The sequence below is a fragment of the Artibeus jamaicensis genome, unplaced genomic scaffold (assembly GCF_021234435.1).
Source record: "Artibeus jamaicensis isolate MK-2021 breed Jamaican fruit bat unplaced genomic scaffold, CSHL_Jam_final contig_233, whole genome shotgun sequence".
Lineage (NCBI taxonomy): Eukaryota > Metazoa > Chordata > Mammalia > Chiroptera > Phyllostomidae > Artibeus > Artibeus jamaicensis.
This window is the reverse complement of record NW_026521486.1, coordinates 60,368,791-60,386,874: the sequence shown is the minus strand read 5'-3', so window position 1 is coordinate 60,386,874 and position 18,084 is coordinate 60,368,791. Positions and strand designations below refer to the sequence as shown.

Genomic DNA, 18,084 nt, shown 5'->3' with positions numbered 1-18,084 from the left:
AAAATAACTTAAAATTTAAGTCAACTCTCAACTCTCTAGGACTTTCCCTGGAAATAGCTGGAAATAAGAAAATAACTTCTTTTGTTCTCTGTTGGACACAAGAGCAATTAATCACCACCAAATGAATGCTGAGGGAAAGGTGCTAGACCCAGTTGTGGGATATGTGTTTTTACTGGAACGTTGATTTACCCCTTGGTGGTTTGGACATCTCGGTCACGGGCCAGCACGTGCCTCTCTTTGTGTCAGCGCTGCCCATCTTGGGTCTGCTGTCTCAGAGGACACTGCTGTCTCAGCCCCTGGGTCTGCCGAGAGCAGGGACTTTGTCCAGCGCTGTGCTTTGGGCATACCTCTCAAAGGCCAGCAGCCACTCAGCTGTAGCGGCCTCTCTAACACACTGTGCATTGCCACCGGATGGAGCTGGACAACCTCTGCAACCCCCGAGGTACTTGGAAACAAGAAGGAACCACCAGGGCAGGGTGTCCGAACCTGCGGTCCGCAGGCTGCACGAGGCCCAGGATGGCTATGAATGAGGCCCAACACAAACTTGTAAATGTACTTGAAATCTTTTTTTGCTCATCAGTTTTCATTAGTGTTTGTACATGTATGTGGCCTGAGACAACTCTTCTTCCTGCAGGGTGGCCCAGAGACGCCAAGAGGGTGGCCAACCCTGCCCAGGGAGAGGAACGAGAACCTGGGAGGGAATGGATGGACTTCTGGAAATTTGACTGTGACTGGCAGTTGGGGGTCAGGGCCCAGGCCATTTAATTTTAATGATGTGATAAGGATGAATTACACCATCGAATTGGATGGCTTAACAATGACCTTCTCTCTTTATTGCAACCAATATTTTCACATCTAGAATTTCCTGGTATTTCATAGAAATTTCCCCCATCATACTGCATTGTCAAGACTCAATTATAATAATTATCTTCATTCTAAATATATTTCTGAATTCCAGTAGACTTATATAACTCGTGACCTGCATTTGACCTACATATGAATTCCTGTTTTGAAATTTTGCTTATTTAATGTAAATTATTCCCAGGGCCCAGAGGTGATTTTTTCTGGCACTTTATCAGATACATTCGAACCTCTTTCTGCCCACAAAGATCACTGGGGGCTTGTTATGTTTTTCTTCATGAACATCCTCTCATTCTAAAATGAGCTATATTATAGTGTTTCTTTTTCCAAGCAGAAATTTACGAGACCTTATGGATGGTCATTTTACTTACTCATTTTGGTCAGGTGTCCTATTTATTCAATAAGCATCTGTTGTTATGTATTTTGCTTCATACCATACTAAAAAAGTTTTCCCCATTTTTGCTCAACTTTTTTTCTTTGTGACTCAGTGGATTGAGAGCCAGCCTGCAAACTGAAAGGTCACCAGTTCCATTCCTGGTCAGGCACATGTCTGGGGTGTGGGCCAGGGCCTAGGGGCGTGTGATAGGCAACCGATCTGTTTCTCTTTCACATCAATGTTTCTCTTCCTCCCTCCCTCCCTCCCTAAAAATAAGTATTTTTAAAATATATTTTATTGATTACACCATTACAGTTGTCCTATTTCCCCCCTTCATTCCTCTCCACCCTGCATACCCCTCCCCCACCATTCCCCCCCTTTGGTTTATGGCCACGTGTCTCAAGTTCTCTAGATTCTATATTTCCCATACTATTCTTGCCCTCCCTCTATTTTCTACCTACCATCTATGCTACTTATTCTCTGTACCTTCTTCCCCCTTCTCCTCCTCCCACTCCTCTGTTGCTAACCCTCCTTGAGATCTCCATTTCTATGGTTCCACTCCTGACCTAGCTTTCCTCTTAGTTTGCTTTTGTTTTAGGTGTGGTTCTTAATAATTGTGAATTTGCTGTCCTTTCACTGGTCATCTTTTTTGTCTTCTTTTTCTTAGATAAGTCCCTTTAACATTTCATATAATAAGGGCTTGGTGAGGATGAACTCCTTGAATTTGATCTTATCTGAGAAGCACTTTATCTGCCCTTCCATTCTAAATGAAAGCTTTGCTGGATAGAGCAATCTTGGATGTAGGTCTTTGGATTTCATGACTTGGAATACTTCTTTCCAGCCCCTTTTTGCCTGTAAGGTCTCTTTTGAGAAATCAGCTGACAGTCTGATGGGAACTCCTTTGTAGGTGACTGTCCCCTTATCTCTTGCTGCTTCTAGGATTCTCTTCATTTTAATCTTGGCTAATGTAATTATGATGTGCCTTGGTGTGCTCCTCCTTGGATCCAACTTCTTTGGGACTCTCTGAGCTTCCTGGACCTTCTGGAAGTCTATTTCCTTTGCCAGATTGGGGAAATTCTCCTTTATTATTTGTTCAAATAATTTTTCCACTGGTGGCTGTTCCTCTTCCCCTTCTGGTACCCCTATAATTCGGATGTTGGATTGTTTAAAGATGTCCTGGAGGTTCCTAAGCCTCTCCTCATTCTTTTTGAATTCTTGTTTCTTCATCCTTTCCTGTTTGGTCATTTTTTTCTTCTTTCTGGTCCACTCGATTGATTTTAGTCCCCATTTCCTTCCTATCGCTATTGGTTTCCTGTACATTTCCCTTCATTTGAATTAGTTTAGCCTTCATATGTTCCTCTAATTTGTTACTAAAATCAACCAGTTGTGTGAGCATCCTGATCACCAGTGTTTTGAACTGTGCATCTGATAGTTTGGCTATTTCTTGGTCTCTTAAAGAGTTATGGGCTCTGGGGCTTTGAGCTGTTCTTGAGCCATAATGTTTTGGTCTGTTCGTGCCTGTTATGTATGAGGAGCAGAGTCAGAGAGGGGTGATGGCGGTCCCCTTTGCAGCTTCCTGCAAGTCGCTGGGGCCTGCACGGTCTGTCTCACTGCTCACTCCTTTGCTTGGTTTATCTGAGTGTGAATGTGTGATGATGGTCAGCCAGCTGCCTTGTGCCCCCACTGGGTCCATCCGTTGCCATCCCACACCTGGGATCTGCCAACCGCTGCCTGCGTGCCTGGCCGATTTTTCCTGGGCAATCCTGTTCCACCAGCTGCTAGCTCTGCCCCTCTTACTGGTCTGGCTGAAGGGTTCGTTGTTGTTAGACTTCAGTACAGTTCAATTTTCTGTGTTTTGGTTGCGTTTTTGTTACTAGAACTTTGTCTTTGAACTTGGTTGTGGGAGGAGGTACAGCGTTTCCACCTACGCCTTCCATCCTGGCTGGAAGTTAAAAATAAATATATTTTTTAAACCCCTAACATACCTCCAAATTAAAATGACATTTCTGTCCAAATTAAAAGGAAAATCTCTGATGCTGTTTGCTCCCAAATGCTGAAGTGGTCCAATCAAATAAAGCAAGGGTAAGCCTGGGCGGTGTCTTTTCCAAGCCCTCTTCTCCTGAGGTAGCAGATGGGTAGCAGAATGACTGTTTTAGCTTTATAGGTTTCCCCCACTATCTGAAAGTAGAGTTTCTATAAAACCTTTCATAAGGTGAAAACGGCAGAAAGTGAAGAAGCAATTGCCATTAATTTACATGGAATTTTTGTGTGTTCCCAGACACAAATTTCAATGCCAGTGTTTTTTATTTTACTTACCATAATAAAAAAGCTTGATTACATCCAGTTTTACACTAAGGTAACACCTTTATGAGTTATCTTAGGCTTTTCTGATATCTTGGGACGACACATCTTGCTTTTGGATGCACGAAAAAAGTCGAGATACAGCACAGCTACAACAGTCAAAGCTATGGCAGCTTAAGGCGGAGGCGCTGTGTGCAGCTCCTGGGAAGGCCCTTGGCGGGCCGCTCTCACTGCCCCTTGGGGTGCACTCTGCCTCTGTCAGCTCTCTGAAAAGCAAATGTTCTTTTTGCTTTTCGTCTTTTTTTGTAAAAGTGAAAATGCTCTTCAGACTTCTCTTGGTTACTCAAAACAGTAGTAGTGTAGGTCATTCATAAAAGGGAAGTGGTGTAACATAAACATTTGAAAAGAGGAGGATACCAGGAGCAGGAAGAGCATTCCTTCTGAATGTGTGCATCAGTCAGGTCTTTCAGCTGCAGGCAACGGCAGCCAACTCTGGCTGGCTCAGCTGGGAGGGATTTTGTTAGGAGGTTAAGAGGAGCTTCTGCTTAAAGGTGGTAATTTGAAAGCAGGCATTTACCTTTGCTACCTCCCAATACCTCTCTCATTGACAATAAAGGGCATAAAATAGACATAAACCCACATGCTAAAGAGAATGAGGGGTCACAACAGGAGGGTCTCTCTCCCCCTCTCTCTCACACACACATTGACATCCAGCCAAGTCCCAGCTCTCCAGCAACTCTTGCTGAGGACTGACCTTGATAAAATGGCTATTTCTTTGACTTTTTTTTTTTGTTATTGCAGAAGGCAAGCTTTCTATCTGTTATGCAGAAAAAGATGAATGGGTAGTGGAGAATGGTAAACCTCACCGTGATTATTTCCCAGGATATGCTGACCATCTTCTCCCAAATCCAAATGGGGACAGGCCCTGGCCAGGTGGATCAGTTGGTAAGAGTGTCGTCCCAATACACTGAGGTTGCGGGTTTGACCCACATTAGGGCACACACTAGCAGCAGCCAATGAATGTATAAATAAGTGGAATAAATCAATGCCTCTCTCTCTCTCAAATCAATAAGATTAAAAAATCTGAATGGGGATATATGGCCCATGGGATGTACTTTGCCATAGTTGTTGGCACTTTAGACTGAGCTTGAGAAACTTTCCACTGTACAAGTCCCAAGTGCCTAAGGTAGCAGCCAGAAAACTCCTTTTCTCCACCTTCCTAATATTCTTACAGGGTGCCGGCATACGAACAGTGGGGGCTGACAACCAGAGACACCCACAGGGACTCTAGCTCAGGAGTGAGGAATCTAGGTGTGCACTGGAGAGAGGACTGAGGCCCTTGGACTTGAGGCGAGCAGGGAGGGTGATGCAGGACCTGGGGGGCTTTCCCAGAACAGCCCCATAATTTGATTTGGGCATTTGGTCCCATGGGCCAGCTGCTACATCCATCATCCAGTAAGGCCTTCCAGTCGATGGCTTAGTTCAAAGTCATTCCATCAAGTTTTGGGAAAACACGTCCTTTAACAGATGGGTTTTGCTTTATTTTTGGTTCATTTACTTGTCCATGTTTAAAGATTTCAGCATACTATACCCAAAGTTGAATCAGGTAATACTAAAATAAATATAATACCAAGCTATATTGTAGTGAAAAATGCAAACAACCCCCCCCACCGCTACGCGCAAGAACACAGACAGCCCTCAGATGTAAATTTCAATAAAAGAAGCCACACACAAATCTATACATTGTGAGTCCATTAAAGACAGTTATAATGATGGTCAAAACTGGACCTGCTTCTCATCAGGATATTGATGAACTTTGGAGAGGCACAAGCTTAGATTAGCTTCTGGGATGCGGATAATGTGCTATTTCTCCTCCTAGGTGCTGAATACATCAGTGTGTTACTTTGTGAAAACTCTTGTACTAATAACCTGGACACTTTTCTGTATTTACTGCCAATGAAGTTTTTTCCTTTTGATTTACATGCTATCTTTTTTACCCCCTATCTCTTATCACTTTTCAATCCAGCACCTTGCTAATACAGTTTCATAAAACTACTTAAAATGTATTGCTAGTTCTCTAAGGGTTAGTTGTTTTTTTAAGTTTGAAGGAAAAAAAAAACCCCAATACCTTGGGGGAATTCTAAACATAGCATATACCCAAGGATTACATTTCAATTTATTCAAATGAAACCAAAGAACTTGACAAGGTTTCCTATGCCAAGGAGTCCTCAAGGAGATTTCAGGCTGCTGAGCGTTCAGAAGGACCGCCCTCTCAGCCTCCCAGGGGCTCCCCCACTCCCGTCCCCTTTCCCTCCCACACAGGAGTCTCCCAGCTCCAACTCTGAAAAGCCCTGGCTTCGTTGTCAAGCGCCTGCGGATGAAGCCTCATTTTCAAATTCACAAACAAAAATGAATGAGAGATAACATTTTTTAAAAACATGTAGTTTCACACTATTTAATGCACCTTGGTTCTCTAGGGGGGTAAACAGTGATTAGAAAAAGAAAGGAAAGGAATGAAAACACCAAGGAGAATCACACACGAAACCCGAATCAGACAAAGGCAGCCAGAACTACCTTATTTATTATAAAGATACACTGTGAAGAACAGACCTGACTATATACTGAAGCCTGGAATGGTACATGCCAAAATGTACAGTACTATACATAAAAGTGCACTGTCACAACAGAGGAACAAAACTTTTTCTTCCTCCCGGAACTGTAAAAGCACCCCCCTTATTTTCACCTCGGAGACGAGGGAGTGTAACTGTGTGAGGCAGACGAGAGCGCAAAGGCGAACACAAGGGCCAGGGCCGCAGCAGCCCCTGGGCGGAGAGGGAGGGAGGGAGGGAGGGGAGGACGCGGGCAGTTACTGTGGGGAAGGCCTCGTCACAGCCGCAGGAAGACAGAGTGTGACGACGGACAAGGATGCAAGATGGGACAAAACGGAGCGCCCGAGGCACAGGAAGGTGGAGATGGAAGAACTGGGAGAAAGCGGAGGAAGTTTCAACACTCAAATATTCAAATATGGGGGGGACAGGGGGTGGAGGGAGGGTTGGAAGGGAGGGGCAGAAGCGGGCGGAGGTGGGCGGGGCAACAGTGAAGAGCCAGGCTAAAACTAAAATAGAAAGGCACTTTCACATGTACATACTACAGATGTACATCGACACGATTAGGTAACAGTCACAAGCAGGAAGCTACCAGAACTGCAACTGCTCAACAGAAAGGACAACACTGGTTTCATTAGGTGGGCGGGGCTGCCCTCGAGCCCCCGGGCAAGTAGCAGTCTCTCCTGTCACACAACCGCTTAGCTATACTTGAAACGTCTACAGTACCCATCACACCACACACTGGACTTGGATGAATGCTCTAAGGGGGGCATTCCCAAATGCACGGTTTATATATTTTCTTTTACTGAACAGTTTCTATGCTAGGCATTGTGGAACCCAGAACAATTATATAAACATACAAAATTCCCTACATAATTTAAAGATACAGGTAACCATCTGGATTATACCACATAGACTATTTTATAAGAAAGGATACTAGGGTAGGTGAGAGCTCAATTTCCAGTTTGTTCTACGGAGCTGAGTGAAGCTGTGTGGAAGTCGCCCCACACCGAACCTGGCCCCCGCTGGCGCCTGGGTGTTCGGTTCAGGGGATGATGGAATACGAAGCTTTCTTCACACACGGGTGGAGCCTTCACTTCGAAGCTGTTCTGTGGCTCAGGGACTCTGTGGCAGGTAACGCAGAGCAAGGCTCAGTCCCGCGGACACGTCCTGCACTCGCGGTGGCTCACCACTGGCCAGGAATGGGTGTCATCCCCAATATGAAGTCTTCTAAACCCCTCTGCAGACCCACAGGCTCTTAATTTTGGATGTCAGAGGCTGTAATGATCAGATTAAAGTTTCTCCAGTTTGTAGAGCCCAGAGGCTGTGTCATTCCTAAATGCGGAGAGACTACTACTCTCCTCACTCTCTTCTTTTTCATTAAATTCTAAGCCCATTTTCGGGAATGGCAAAAGTACAAAGACTGAAAGCCGAACTGATACCACCTGACCCTTCGTGCTCCATGTCCACTGACCACTGACCACTGGCCACAGCCCTGGCAGTGGCCTTCGGGGGACGCTGCTGTAAATGATTCCACGGGCAGCTCAAAGGGCACTGAAGTCAGATTACATTGTATGAAAATGTGCAAAACTGTCGAACAACAGTTTTAGAAGGGGCCATTCAACACGCTGAAGTGACTTAGAGCACTCATCAGAAAATGTGCACTAATGCCTTTTCCTCCAGGCTAAGCCACGCCCGGACCCAAACCAGAAGGCCAACTTGGTGAAACTCCTCCAGTGAGCTCAAGGGAGGGGACATGAACATCCAGTGACATGAACTGTGAACACATTCTTGTGAGTGGAATCAGGTAATCTCTGTAGAGCCCGCATCTCCCCATCACGAACAGGACCCCGTTCCTGAACTGCACACGAGGACTGCCAAGGCCCCGGAAACTGCAGGCACCATCTCCCCCTTCCCTGAGCGTCGCCCCTCCCCTGCGCGTGCCACATCTGTGGCCGTAAGGCGGGCCGAGTGCCAGGTAAAGCCTCTAAGCTGCTGCAGCTTTTAATGAGCTGAACAGGTGTGAGTTTGGATGCTTTGTAAAGGGGCCACCTTGCCTTATCCCTGGAATCTGCAGACTTTTACTAAACAGTAAGGGCAGGTGAGTCCCTACTGAGTCCTTACTCACCGTGAGTCACATCCTTCCCTGGGGGGAAAAAGGCCTCAGGATGACAAACAGGGGCTCAGAGGGAAAAGCTGGAGGCAGGTCAAGGGAGCAAGCGATGGGACGGTTATTAGGAGCTGTTTCCCGGAAGGCGCAGCCTCTGAGGCTCTGAGGGTGTAGAGGAGTGAGTCCTCTGCCACCCCAGGCGGCGAGTTCCGACTTGGCGGTGGAAGGGCCACCCTCCTTCATCACAGGTGCAGACCGGGAGGAGCTGTGGGAGCATTACCAGGGGAAGGGCCGAAGAACTGAGCCTGGAGTAAAACCTGAAAAGTTACAGTTAAAGCTTATAAAAGACCCTCCTCCCCCACCTTCTGATACCCTTCATTAACATATTACACTTCCATCAGAGATGGAGAATGGTTTCTAAAAATCCTTTTTATTTTAGTTTCTAAAAGTTTTAAAGTGTCCCTTCCCCCCCTTATTGCCTCCACCTTTGTTCTTTGCTCCTGCTTCCCCATATAGTGACAGAGAGTTAGAAACCAAAGTGGAATCCAGAAAAAACTGGGAGATTATTTAGGAAAGTTTAAATTTCCTAGGGAACTTGGGAAGAGTGTTTAGAAGGGTGCGTGCTGTTCGAAGTTTCGTCTTGGTGGTCTCCTTGTGCCCAAGATGCCGAAGCACCACTGACGCTCCAGGGGAAGGGCGAGGGGTTGGACAAGATGCTGAGTGGGGCCTCTTGTTCAAGGTGGGCAAAAAAGCTGGTTCTGAAAATTAAGAGGTTTAAAAGTTTACCATTCCTGGAGAATACCATTCCTGGATAGAGGAAAAATTCACTATCCAATACATTAGTGAAATTAGGCTTTAGGCAAGCAACCAGCAGCATGACTTTGAAAGGTAACTATCTCATTAATTTAATCTCTGTTTGCAGTAGAGTGATTAGCCTGGCAAACTGAGGTAGATATCAGAGTCCTGATCTTGACTGTGGTCCAGATCCTCATTCTTTCCTGCGTGGGGCATTCACGAGCGGGCTGATGAGGTCCACACTATGTAATTCTTACGTGGGCACGCAACTGCCTGGGAGTTTGAAACCAAACTTGGAAATCAGTGGAGGTCCAGAGGGGTTCGTTCTGGCCATCCATTTATCTTAAAAAACAGAAAGGTCTCTTCATGAGTAAGTTCGATGACAGACTAGATTAAATGCTCACTGGTTTACTGATGATAGAAGCCGCTGCTGGTGGGAGAGGGGTGATTTGTACCTTAGTAAAAACGACCGCATTCAAAGAAACCTTTTTAAGATAGAAAAAAATAGAGCATAAATATGGGCTGAAGAAAAACTGCCCATGTGCACGGTGTCAGAGGAAGAGGCCCCCACGGGGCCAGGTGACCGTGTTAGTGATGCAGACACTGCACGTGAAAAGAAAAGTGAAGGAAAAAAAGGGTCATGGCTCCAAGGTACGAAGCTGGAAAGAAACAATCCTGGAACCATGAGCTGATCCCATGCTGGTACCACGGCTGGTTCTAGGTTGGCTCAAAGAGCCAAGAGGGGAGAAAAGACGGTACAGGATCCATCAGGACTCTGCAGCAGGTTCGAGGAGCCAAGAGCATTCGGGCAGGAGCAGAGAAGGCCGAGTGAACCGAGGACCTGTGTGCATCTGCTGTCTCCAGTCCCACAGAGGAGAACCCGGGGACTTAGGGAGCTGGAAATATTGACTAGGCAGTTATAACCACGGATCTCAGGAGGAGTTTGGGAAGTAGTGTAACCAGGAATTCTTTAGAATTGGACTGTTCCAGTCCTTTGTGAACGCACGGGATGGAGTCGGAAATCTTCTGGGGCCTGGTTAGGCTCATAGAAGGAGTCACATTGATAACTCTGGAGAACTCTCTCTCTCTCTTCTTTCCAAGGTTTAGTTCAAGCAGTAACTATAGAGGTTCTACCTTCTGCTAGTCTTTAACCTGGACCCAGGGAAATTAATGATTAGGAAAGAGGCAATCATCCAATCATCCTGGCTGTGGGATAAAGTGCCCACTGGGAATGGCCGTCCCACTGTGACAACTGCAAGTCTTTAGCTTGAGCTGAGCCCCACCCCCTGCGTGGAATCAGAGGCGCTCACTGTCAGCTACCACACACTGCCATTATCACCTTTCAGCCACCGCCCCAAGTGCCACAGTCCAGCACCAGTTACACTCTAAAGCCAGGGGCTCAGATCCTTGTGCCTCTGGACTGAGACGTTTCTGACCCACCCGGGCCACCCTGACCCACCTGGACCACCCTGACCTTGAAGCACTGAGCAATGTGGAGGGTGCAGTGGGGTTGCCTTCATCACAAACGGTGCAGCATTGAATTTTCAAGTAAGTCTAAGTGTGTCTATTGTCTTTAAAATGACGTATATCCAGTCATTAAAAAAAAAAAGAAATTACAAAATACAAATGCCCGTGTTACCTTAGCTAGTCTCGGACGTTACATTTGAGAACATAGAAAAGCCAGAAGATCTCCAGTTATAAGCACGAAACTAAGGAAAGGTGTGGACTGTTGACATTCGTCACTAACCCATTCTTTTTTCATCGCCTCCTCGTCTGGCCTTGCTCAGGGGTTTTTACATTGTGCAAGACTTGTCTGTCGGGCCCTGGGAAGGAGGTGCAGGTCCTACGGTTGGGTTGGTTTTTGGAAGAACTGCAGGCTTTGGCCTTAGGGCTGGGGGCTTCAGCTGCACGCCCATTCTGGGCGCCACCACAGGTTTGAAAGTGCTCATGGTGTCACTGGAGGAGCTTGTGCTCCGCCGGATCTGAGGCTCTGAGCTCCTGAGGGCCACGCTGTGCAAAGGGCTGAGAGACTCCGTGGAAGTGGCTGGGGTGGGCGAGTTTTTGACTTGCTCTAAGGTGTCCAGAACCACGTCCGGGGCGTGCTTTGCCGTGCTCTGCCTCTCCAGTTCTCGAAGTTCGTTCAAAGCAGTGTTCATTGTCTCTTCAATATCCTGTTGTCAAATCATTAGAAAGAGAGAGAAAACACATGGATAATTAATATCGATGCACAGAGGCCCAGTCTTTCGTTTCAAAGCAAACAGGCCAGCAAAAGCATGAATATGTTAACTTTACAGTAAGTAGAAAGTGTATAAACACAATGTCATCTCATGTAATTACTTTGACTCTGAATGTTCAGGAGACCAAGATGCAGTGGCTCGTGGAGCCATTTATCAAACACTTGCCACGCTAAGGCGCCAGGTACCCTTCTGGTGGTTTCTACCTTACATGTTGACTTTTTATGCAGAATTCTACTTCACTTTACATTGAGACGTGGCAGAAGTTCAGATGCCGTAACAGTTTTCTCAAGAAATAAAAGCGAATTGCAAGAAAATGTCAGGTTGCTCTCGCTCACTCAGCCAATGATTGTTAAGCACTTCCTAGGTACTTGGCTGACTCCTAGCAGTTCTCCAAAAGTTGGTGTGAGCGTTCCCTGAGTGGCCGTGGCCAGTGGGTCTCCATGGAAACGGCCCTGCCCGCAGAGGGCACGTTTGCAATACGGTGTGCACGTTTAGATGCCACAGCATAGGGTCCCATCATTAGCCTTTGTTGGGCGGGGCCAGACGCACCAGCCGTCTTGCAAGTGCCCTAGATAGTTTACGTGCAGTAAATTGTCCCACAGCTTGTCCAACTTCTGAATGTCCTCCAGAGTTACGTGGGTGAAAATTCATTTATACTAACCTTAGCCTAGAACCTAACTCTTTTTTATATATAAACATAAAATACATATTTTAAAGACTTTATTTATTTATATTTAGAGAGAAGGGAAGAGAAGGAGAAAGAGGGGGAGAGAAACATCGATTGGCTGCCTCTCGGAAGCCCCCAGCTGGGGGCCTGGCCTGTACCGTGCCCTGTGCCCTGACTGGGAAGTGAACTGGTGACCTTTCAGTTCTCAGGACAGTACTCAGTCCACTGAGCTGCACCAGCCAGGGAAACATAAAGTACTTTTTGAATGACATTAAGTTTTCTAGGAATAAAGTGACCACATAAACTATACTCTATTTTGATTGGGACTGACCCAGGGTTATCCACCACTTAACAAAAATCACATCACAAACAGAAGTACCTTTCATGGAATTTGAGTTAAGACTAACTTAATACTTTCCCATCAATATCCATTTTAATTTAAAAAACCTTCTCTTTAAATATTTTATTTATTAATTTTTAGAGAGGGGGCAAAGGAAGGAGACAGACAGGGAGGGAAGCACTGATGTGAGTAAGAAACATCACTTGGTTACCTCTCAAATGTGTTCTGACCGGGGACTGAACCCGCAACCCAGGCATGTGCCCGACCAGGAATCAAACTGGCAATTCACCTTGCGGGATGACACCCAGCCAACTGAGCCATACTGGTCAGGGCTCAATGTGCATTTTAAATTATATTTTTGGTAATTCTACGTGTTGATGAAAGGATGTCACTATTTCATTTGTCTTCTAGTGTCGTTAAGCATTAACTGAAATACATTTGTTTAAATATTTACTGCCTTCTACTTTTCCTTTATATTATTATATTCAGAGGTTTATTATATGTTTTTAAATTAGGTATTTTATCTACCAATGTATTTCAAATACCAAGGGGGAAATTACAAAATATGTTGTTTCAAAATATGAGTGTGCTCCATCAATGGATAAATGGATAAGCAAAATGTGGTGTACATAGACAATGGACTACTGTTTGGCTTTACAAAGGAAGACAATCCTGCCACATGCTACAGCACAGATGACGCTTGTGGATACTGTGTTAGTGGGATAAGCCGGTCAGAAAGCACAGATACTGCCTGCTTCCACTACACAAAGAAGCCGCACGCACAGACAAAGCAGGAAGTACCCTGGTGGTGGCCAGGGGCTGGGGAGAGGGGCACGAGGGGGGTTGCTCCTCAGGGGGTGTACTGTTTCAGGTTTACAAGATGAAAAGTCCTGGAGACCTGTTTCACAACAAGGTGAGTATTCTGAAGCACACAGTTAAAAATGGTTAAGACGGTGAACTTCACGCTATGTGTTTTTGGCATCCACACACACGAGTGGAGTATTGTGTGAGGCGGGGTGAGTGGAGGACCTCTCCTTGGAGCACAGCCCCTTACGGCCACGCGTGGTGGTAGCGGGTTTCCGCGCCCGACTCCCTCCCTGGACTGTAAGCACCTCCAGGCAGCGGCTGGCTACTGATTTAAATTTGGGTCCGTAAAGCCTAGCACAGGACCTGGCATACAGTAAGTGCTCAATAAAGGCTTGCTAAATGAACAAACCAAAACATGATGATCACATATGGATGTTGCAGTTTAAAAAACTGCATCAGGGGTTCCATTGATTTGTTTAATGAAAGAATTTGCATATTTTTTTGTATGAACAACATGATGGCAGGCTTAGCTGTCCCCCTGGGAGATCTGGAGACGAGAGATGGAAAGATAAATAAAGGACACGGCTGGAAGCCATTTCATGAGGATGACATCACTTTTCAACTGATTACTTTCATATGTGACTTCCATTGGACGCTAAGCATATGGATTTGTTTTTATAACAAGTTTCTGCCCCAGAGAGAATGCAGAGAGCCTTGTTTATCTGTTGAGCTTTTGTTTTTATGACTTACAGTGAACGGATTTCCTGGTTTTAGAAGCAAAATGGTTAAACAGACCTTGTTAGATGTTCCCACCCCCAAGCTGCCAGCTGCCTGTCTCTGTAGCCCAGATCCCGCTTCACCTGTTTGTTACCAGCAGCGAGGACTTGCAGCTTTCTGCAATCGCCAGTCAGCTGCGGTCCAGCGTCGCTGGTTCCCAGCAGGCCTCGGGGGTCCTGCAGAGATAGCACTTCAAATAGAGAAAATCAAAAAGGTCAAAAGTCTTTTTGATTTTTGTTGAAAAACTGTTACGTGCTTAAAACTGGTTTAATTGAAAAACACACACACACATTAAACTCCTTACACAATCTAATTTGCTATCCAAAATTCTTTTTACTTAGAACATTGAACATATCTTAGAAATGTGTCATATCCATACAGGTTTTCTTGGGTGCTTTTTATGAAAAATAATGCATCTTTAATACTTCTCCATATTTGTTCCATTCATTTCTCATTCACTTTCTTTTTTTTCTATTTCGTTTTAAGCTTGAAAGATAGCTGCAGACTGCTTTAGATTACTCGAATGGCAAAGTCTGGATCTATTCACCTCCTTTGTCACTGACTATACACATACTTTTTTGTTAATCCTCAGTCAAGGGTATACTTATTGATTTGGGAGAGAGGAAGGAGTGGGGGAGGGAAGGCGGGGGGAAGAGAGAGAGAGAAAAAAAATCGATGTGAAAGAGAAACACTAATCGGCTGCCTCCTGCACACACCTTGGGGACTGAACATGCAACCTAGGTACGTGTCCAGACCGGGGTTTGAACCTGCAGCCTACTGGTGTGCAAGACAATGCTCCCACCAACTTACCCACCCAGCCAAGGCCATGCAGCTTTTGATGGCTATGCTGTGAAAAGAACTAGAGGGAAAAATAGTAGAACCATGGGAAAATCAATTATGCAATAATATTATTTTACAGGTACTTTTACTTTCGTTAATTCTAATCATTACGGAAGACTCCAAAGCCCTTCCCTGCAGCCCCTGCTGGGAAGCGAAGACACACGCGTGTTCAAGGGTGACGCGGTCCCCGGACCTGCTGCTCTGCGGCCGGCCAGCCCTGTTCCCACACTGCTTACTGACTGACCCATCGCCTCCTGCACTACACGCTTTCTGTGTCTGGGCTCCACTCGGGTCCAGCAGCTCCTCTGTCTTACACTCTTCAGCGTGCATTTAGGGTCTCATAGGGCCAGTTCTTCCTCATTATTCTTCTTTGCGGAATTTTTCCGTCTATGTAGCAACGATACATTTGAATGCCCTGGGTCCTACATTTCTGCCACGACTCTGTTTAAATCAATACAAACGTAATGGACTTGGGCCTCTCCTGGAACAAATGGTTCTTCAAGAGACCTTAGTGAGGCCTTAAATGAAAGAATGGGCTAATTTCCTTCCTGTTTTCATTAGCTGGTTCTACACAAAATACACGGCCACAAAAAAGTAAATCCTACATACCTCCTCCTGCACACCCCATGTCCTTAGCAGGCACTGTTCCCCTAAAAGCATCCTACCTGAGCGATGGTCTCTGGGTCCAGTGGCTTGTGCTCACTGAAGCCTGAGTACTGCCCTGATGACGTGGACCTTCTAATAGGAGGGCTGTCGATCTTCTTGAGGGAGTCGTGCCGGCTGATGTTGGTCAGGCTGCCGTGGCCAGGCCGGCGCCTCCTCTCCGGACTGTCGTTGTTGAGGCCGCGGCTCTGCAGCAGGCCCCGGGGGTGACTGGCCAGGTTTGGGGACCCCAGGTCAATGGAGGAGTTGGAAAGAGCATGTGGCGGGTGGAGGGGACAATGGCCATCACTGGTTCTACCAGGACGCCTTCCTGGAGGGGGCGGCTCTCCTCTTTTTCTTTGTCTGGACACAGCACAGAGAGGAAGAGAGAGAGGAGGAGAGCTTATCACACTGGGTACTACTGCAAAGGAACGGGTGCTGTGGCTCCGCACAGCCCGCAGGAGGAGAGGGTGCTCGGGAGCCTGGGTACCGGACTCCACCTACCTGGCTGAATAGCCGTCAGGATGTCGGTCCGTTGGGGAGCTCATGTCCTTGGACGAAGACTTGTCTTCCGTGACTGGCCCACTGCTGGCCTCGCTGTCAGCTTTTTGGCTCAGAGTGTCTGAAAATGTATCATCCCTGAAATAATGAGAAGCAACAATGAAGGTCTTTTGTTAGATAAATAGGAGCAAAAAAAAAAAAAAAAAAAGAGATGGCATTTATGTATGTAAGTCTCTTATTAACGTAACCTTTCTCTTTTCATTATAAAAACAATACAATTTCATGGCAGAAAAAGTAGAAAATTCAGATATACAAAAAAGTAAAATAAGAGCCATCGGTAATACAACATCCAGAGACAACTATGGTTAGAACTTTCGAAAACACCGAGGGCCCAAATCCACAAGGATGTGCACACACAGGCTGGGCAGAAGTAGGTACGGGTGTACCAGACGGAGTTTGTCCTTGAATTATTATTTATCAGTTGCTGCATTACTTTTCCTATGGACATTATAAACCTACATTTGCCCCCCCATGTATGTATAGTCTATTATAGATGCTAATTTTATATACGTTAGCTACATATGCCTGATCTGTATATACACACAGTATTTCTTGGATTCTAAGGTACACCTTTGAACATTTCTAAAATGCGGCTGAATCATTTGTTTACCTTATATGTTTTATGTGGTGTATTTCTCCCTTTCAAAGCTGCTCTTAGATTGGTGCTGCATGGGAATACTATACTCACTGAATAGGGTTATACTGTCGCTTTGTTACCCGCTTTTTTCACTTACATATTATGACCATCTTCCCATCTCTTTAAATAATTTTGAAATTAGAGCTTCCTTATCAGCAAAATTTTAAAAAAAGAAGAGGAAGCTTGGAGATGATACTTTTTAAACTTTAGGTCAGTATCTTCTCTTTTGGGAATGTGGAATTGAAACGGTAGCCAGACACCACAAGGAAAGCACCACTGTTTCATTGCTTCAGCTCTTAACATTGCTCTCTGCACAGGTTCTAAGGATCGGAAAGCTTCAAAAGGCATCTCTCACTAGTCCTTGCTCCCAAGCTCCTGATGGAGCTGGGGAAATGAAAACCTAAAGTTCTGTGCTCAGGGACCCACGAGCAAGGCAAAGAATGGTGCCCAGCTCGGAAGTGTCAGCCCAATTCCCCCTGCTCTTTCCTCACAAGCCCGAGGGCAGTGTAGGAGCAGAGCTGGGGTCCCCTCTTGGGAGCGCCCTGGCAATCCAAGCTGGGACTACTCACATATCCTGCACCACTATGTACTGGTGAGGCACAAGCCCGTCAATCCCGTTGTGCCTGCCTTCCCACCAGTCCTCGGAGGCGCGGTGATAAAGCAGCAGGGACGCGCCCTTCTTGAAGGACAGTTCTCTGGCGGACCGCCCAACGTAGTCGAACTTGGCTATGGCTTCTATTGGCTCGCATTCTGCAAAGAACACACCAGAAAGTGGTGAGGGACAGGGTTGTTGGGAATGCGTGATACACTACCTGCAAGGCCCAGATGAGGCCTCAGAAACAACAACACGAGGCTGTTTTAACATCCAGACAGAAGAATGGGATACACGAATCATCAAGAAAGAAAAAATGAGGGTGTTGAAAAAGATATAGAAAAACATTCTTTAGCTGTCAACAGTTTTTCAGGCAAAGAAAAACTGAACATTAGATCTTAATTTCCCCAGCCTCTTACTACAGATACAATGCTAAGTTAATTAAAAATATTTTAAACTTTGCAATATGATATATAAGATCTCTCTATGGGTTCTGATTTCCTCCACAATAGCTCCAATATCATTTTGACATCGATGGAGTTCTCTTGCAACATGTTAATCCCATTTATAATGTGGAAAATATCACGATCCCAGAACACTAGGAAGTCTATGTTCTATTTGCTTATTTTAAAAAAATCAAGTTTACAAAAATGGCCACATTAAAAACCAACTGAATACATTGAATTTCCTTGTCTACTTTTTTCCACACTGTTAAATCTTCAAACTGCCACCAACAGTAAAGACAACTTCAGCAACAGACTCTGGATATGACCTATGAAACAAGCATATCTTACAACTGTCCAGTACTGTAATTAAAACACCAGAGTCAAAAATCCTATTTTCTAGAGATCAACAGATATCCAAGGGAATTACAGTGACTGAAAAAAGCCCATCTCAAAAGGCCACATACTGCATGATTCCACCTGCGTAGCATG

The 18,084-nt window shown here is 45.6% G+C and overlaps 1 protein-coding gene across 5 annotated transcripts in view; it reads right to left on the bottom strand.

Annotated features, from left to right (window-relative positions):
• Positions 1-5,979: 5,979 nt before the first annotated feature.
• Positions 5,980-18,084, bottom strand: part of SRGAP1 (SLIT-ROBO Rho GTPase activating protein 1) — a 277,168-nt gene continuing 265,063 nt past the window's right edge. For all 5 annotated transcript variants that reach the window (XM_053662053.1, XM_053662052.1, XM_037140307.2 and 2 more), the window contains 4 exons: positions 17,127-17,307; positions 15,864-15,998; positions 15,383-15,722; positions 5,980-11,220 (listed from right to left, as the gene is read on the bottom strand). In XM_053662053.1, the coding sequence (XP_053518028.1) occupies positions 10,843-11,220; positions 15,383-15,722; positions 15,864-15,998; positions 17,127-17,307 (1,034 nt within the window). In that variant the 3' untranslated portion in view covers positions 5,980-10,842. The remainder of the gene's footprint in view (positions 11,221-15,382; positions 15,723-15,863; positions 15,999-17,126; positions 17,308-18,084) is intronic.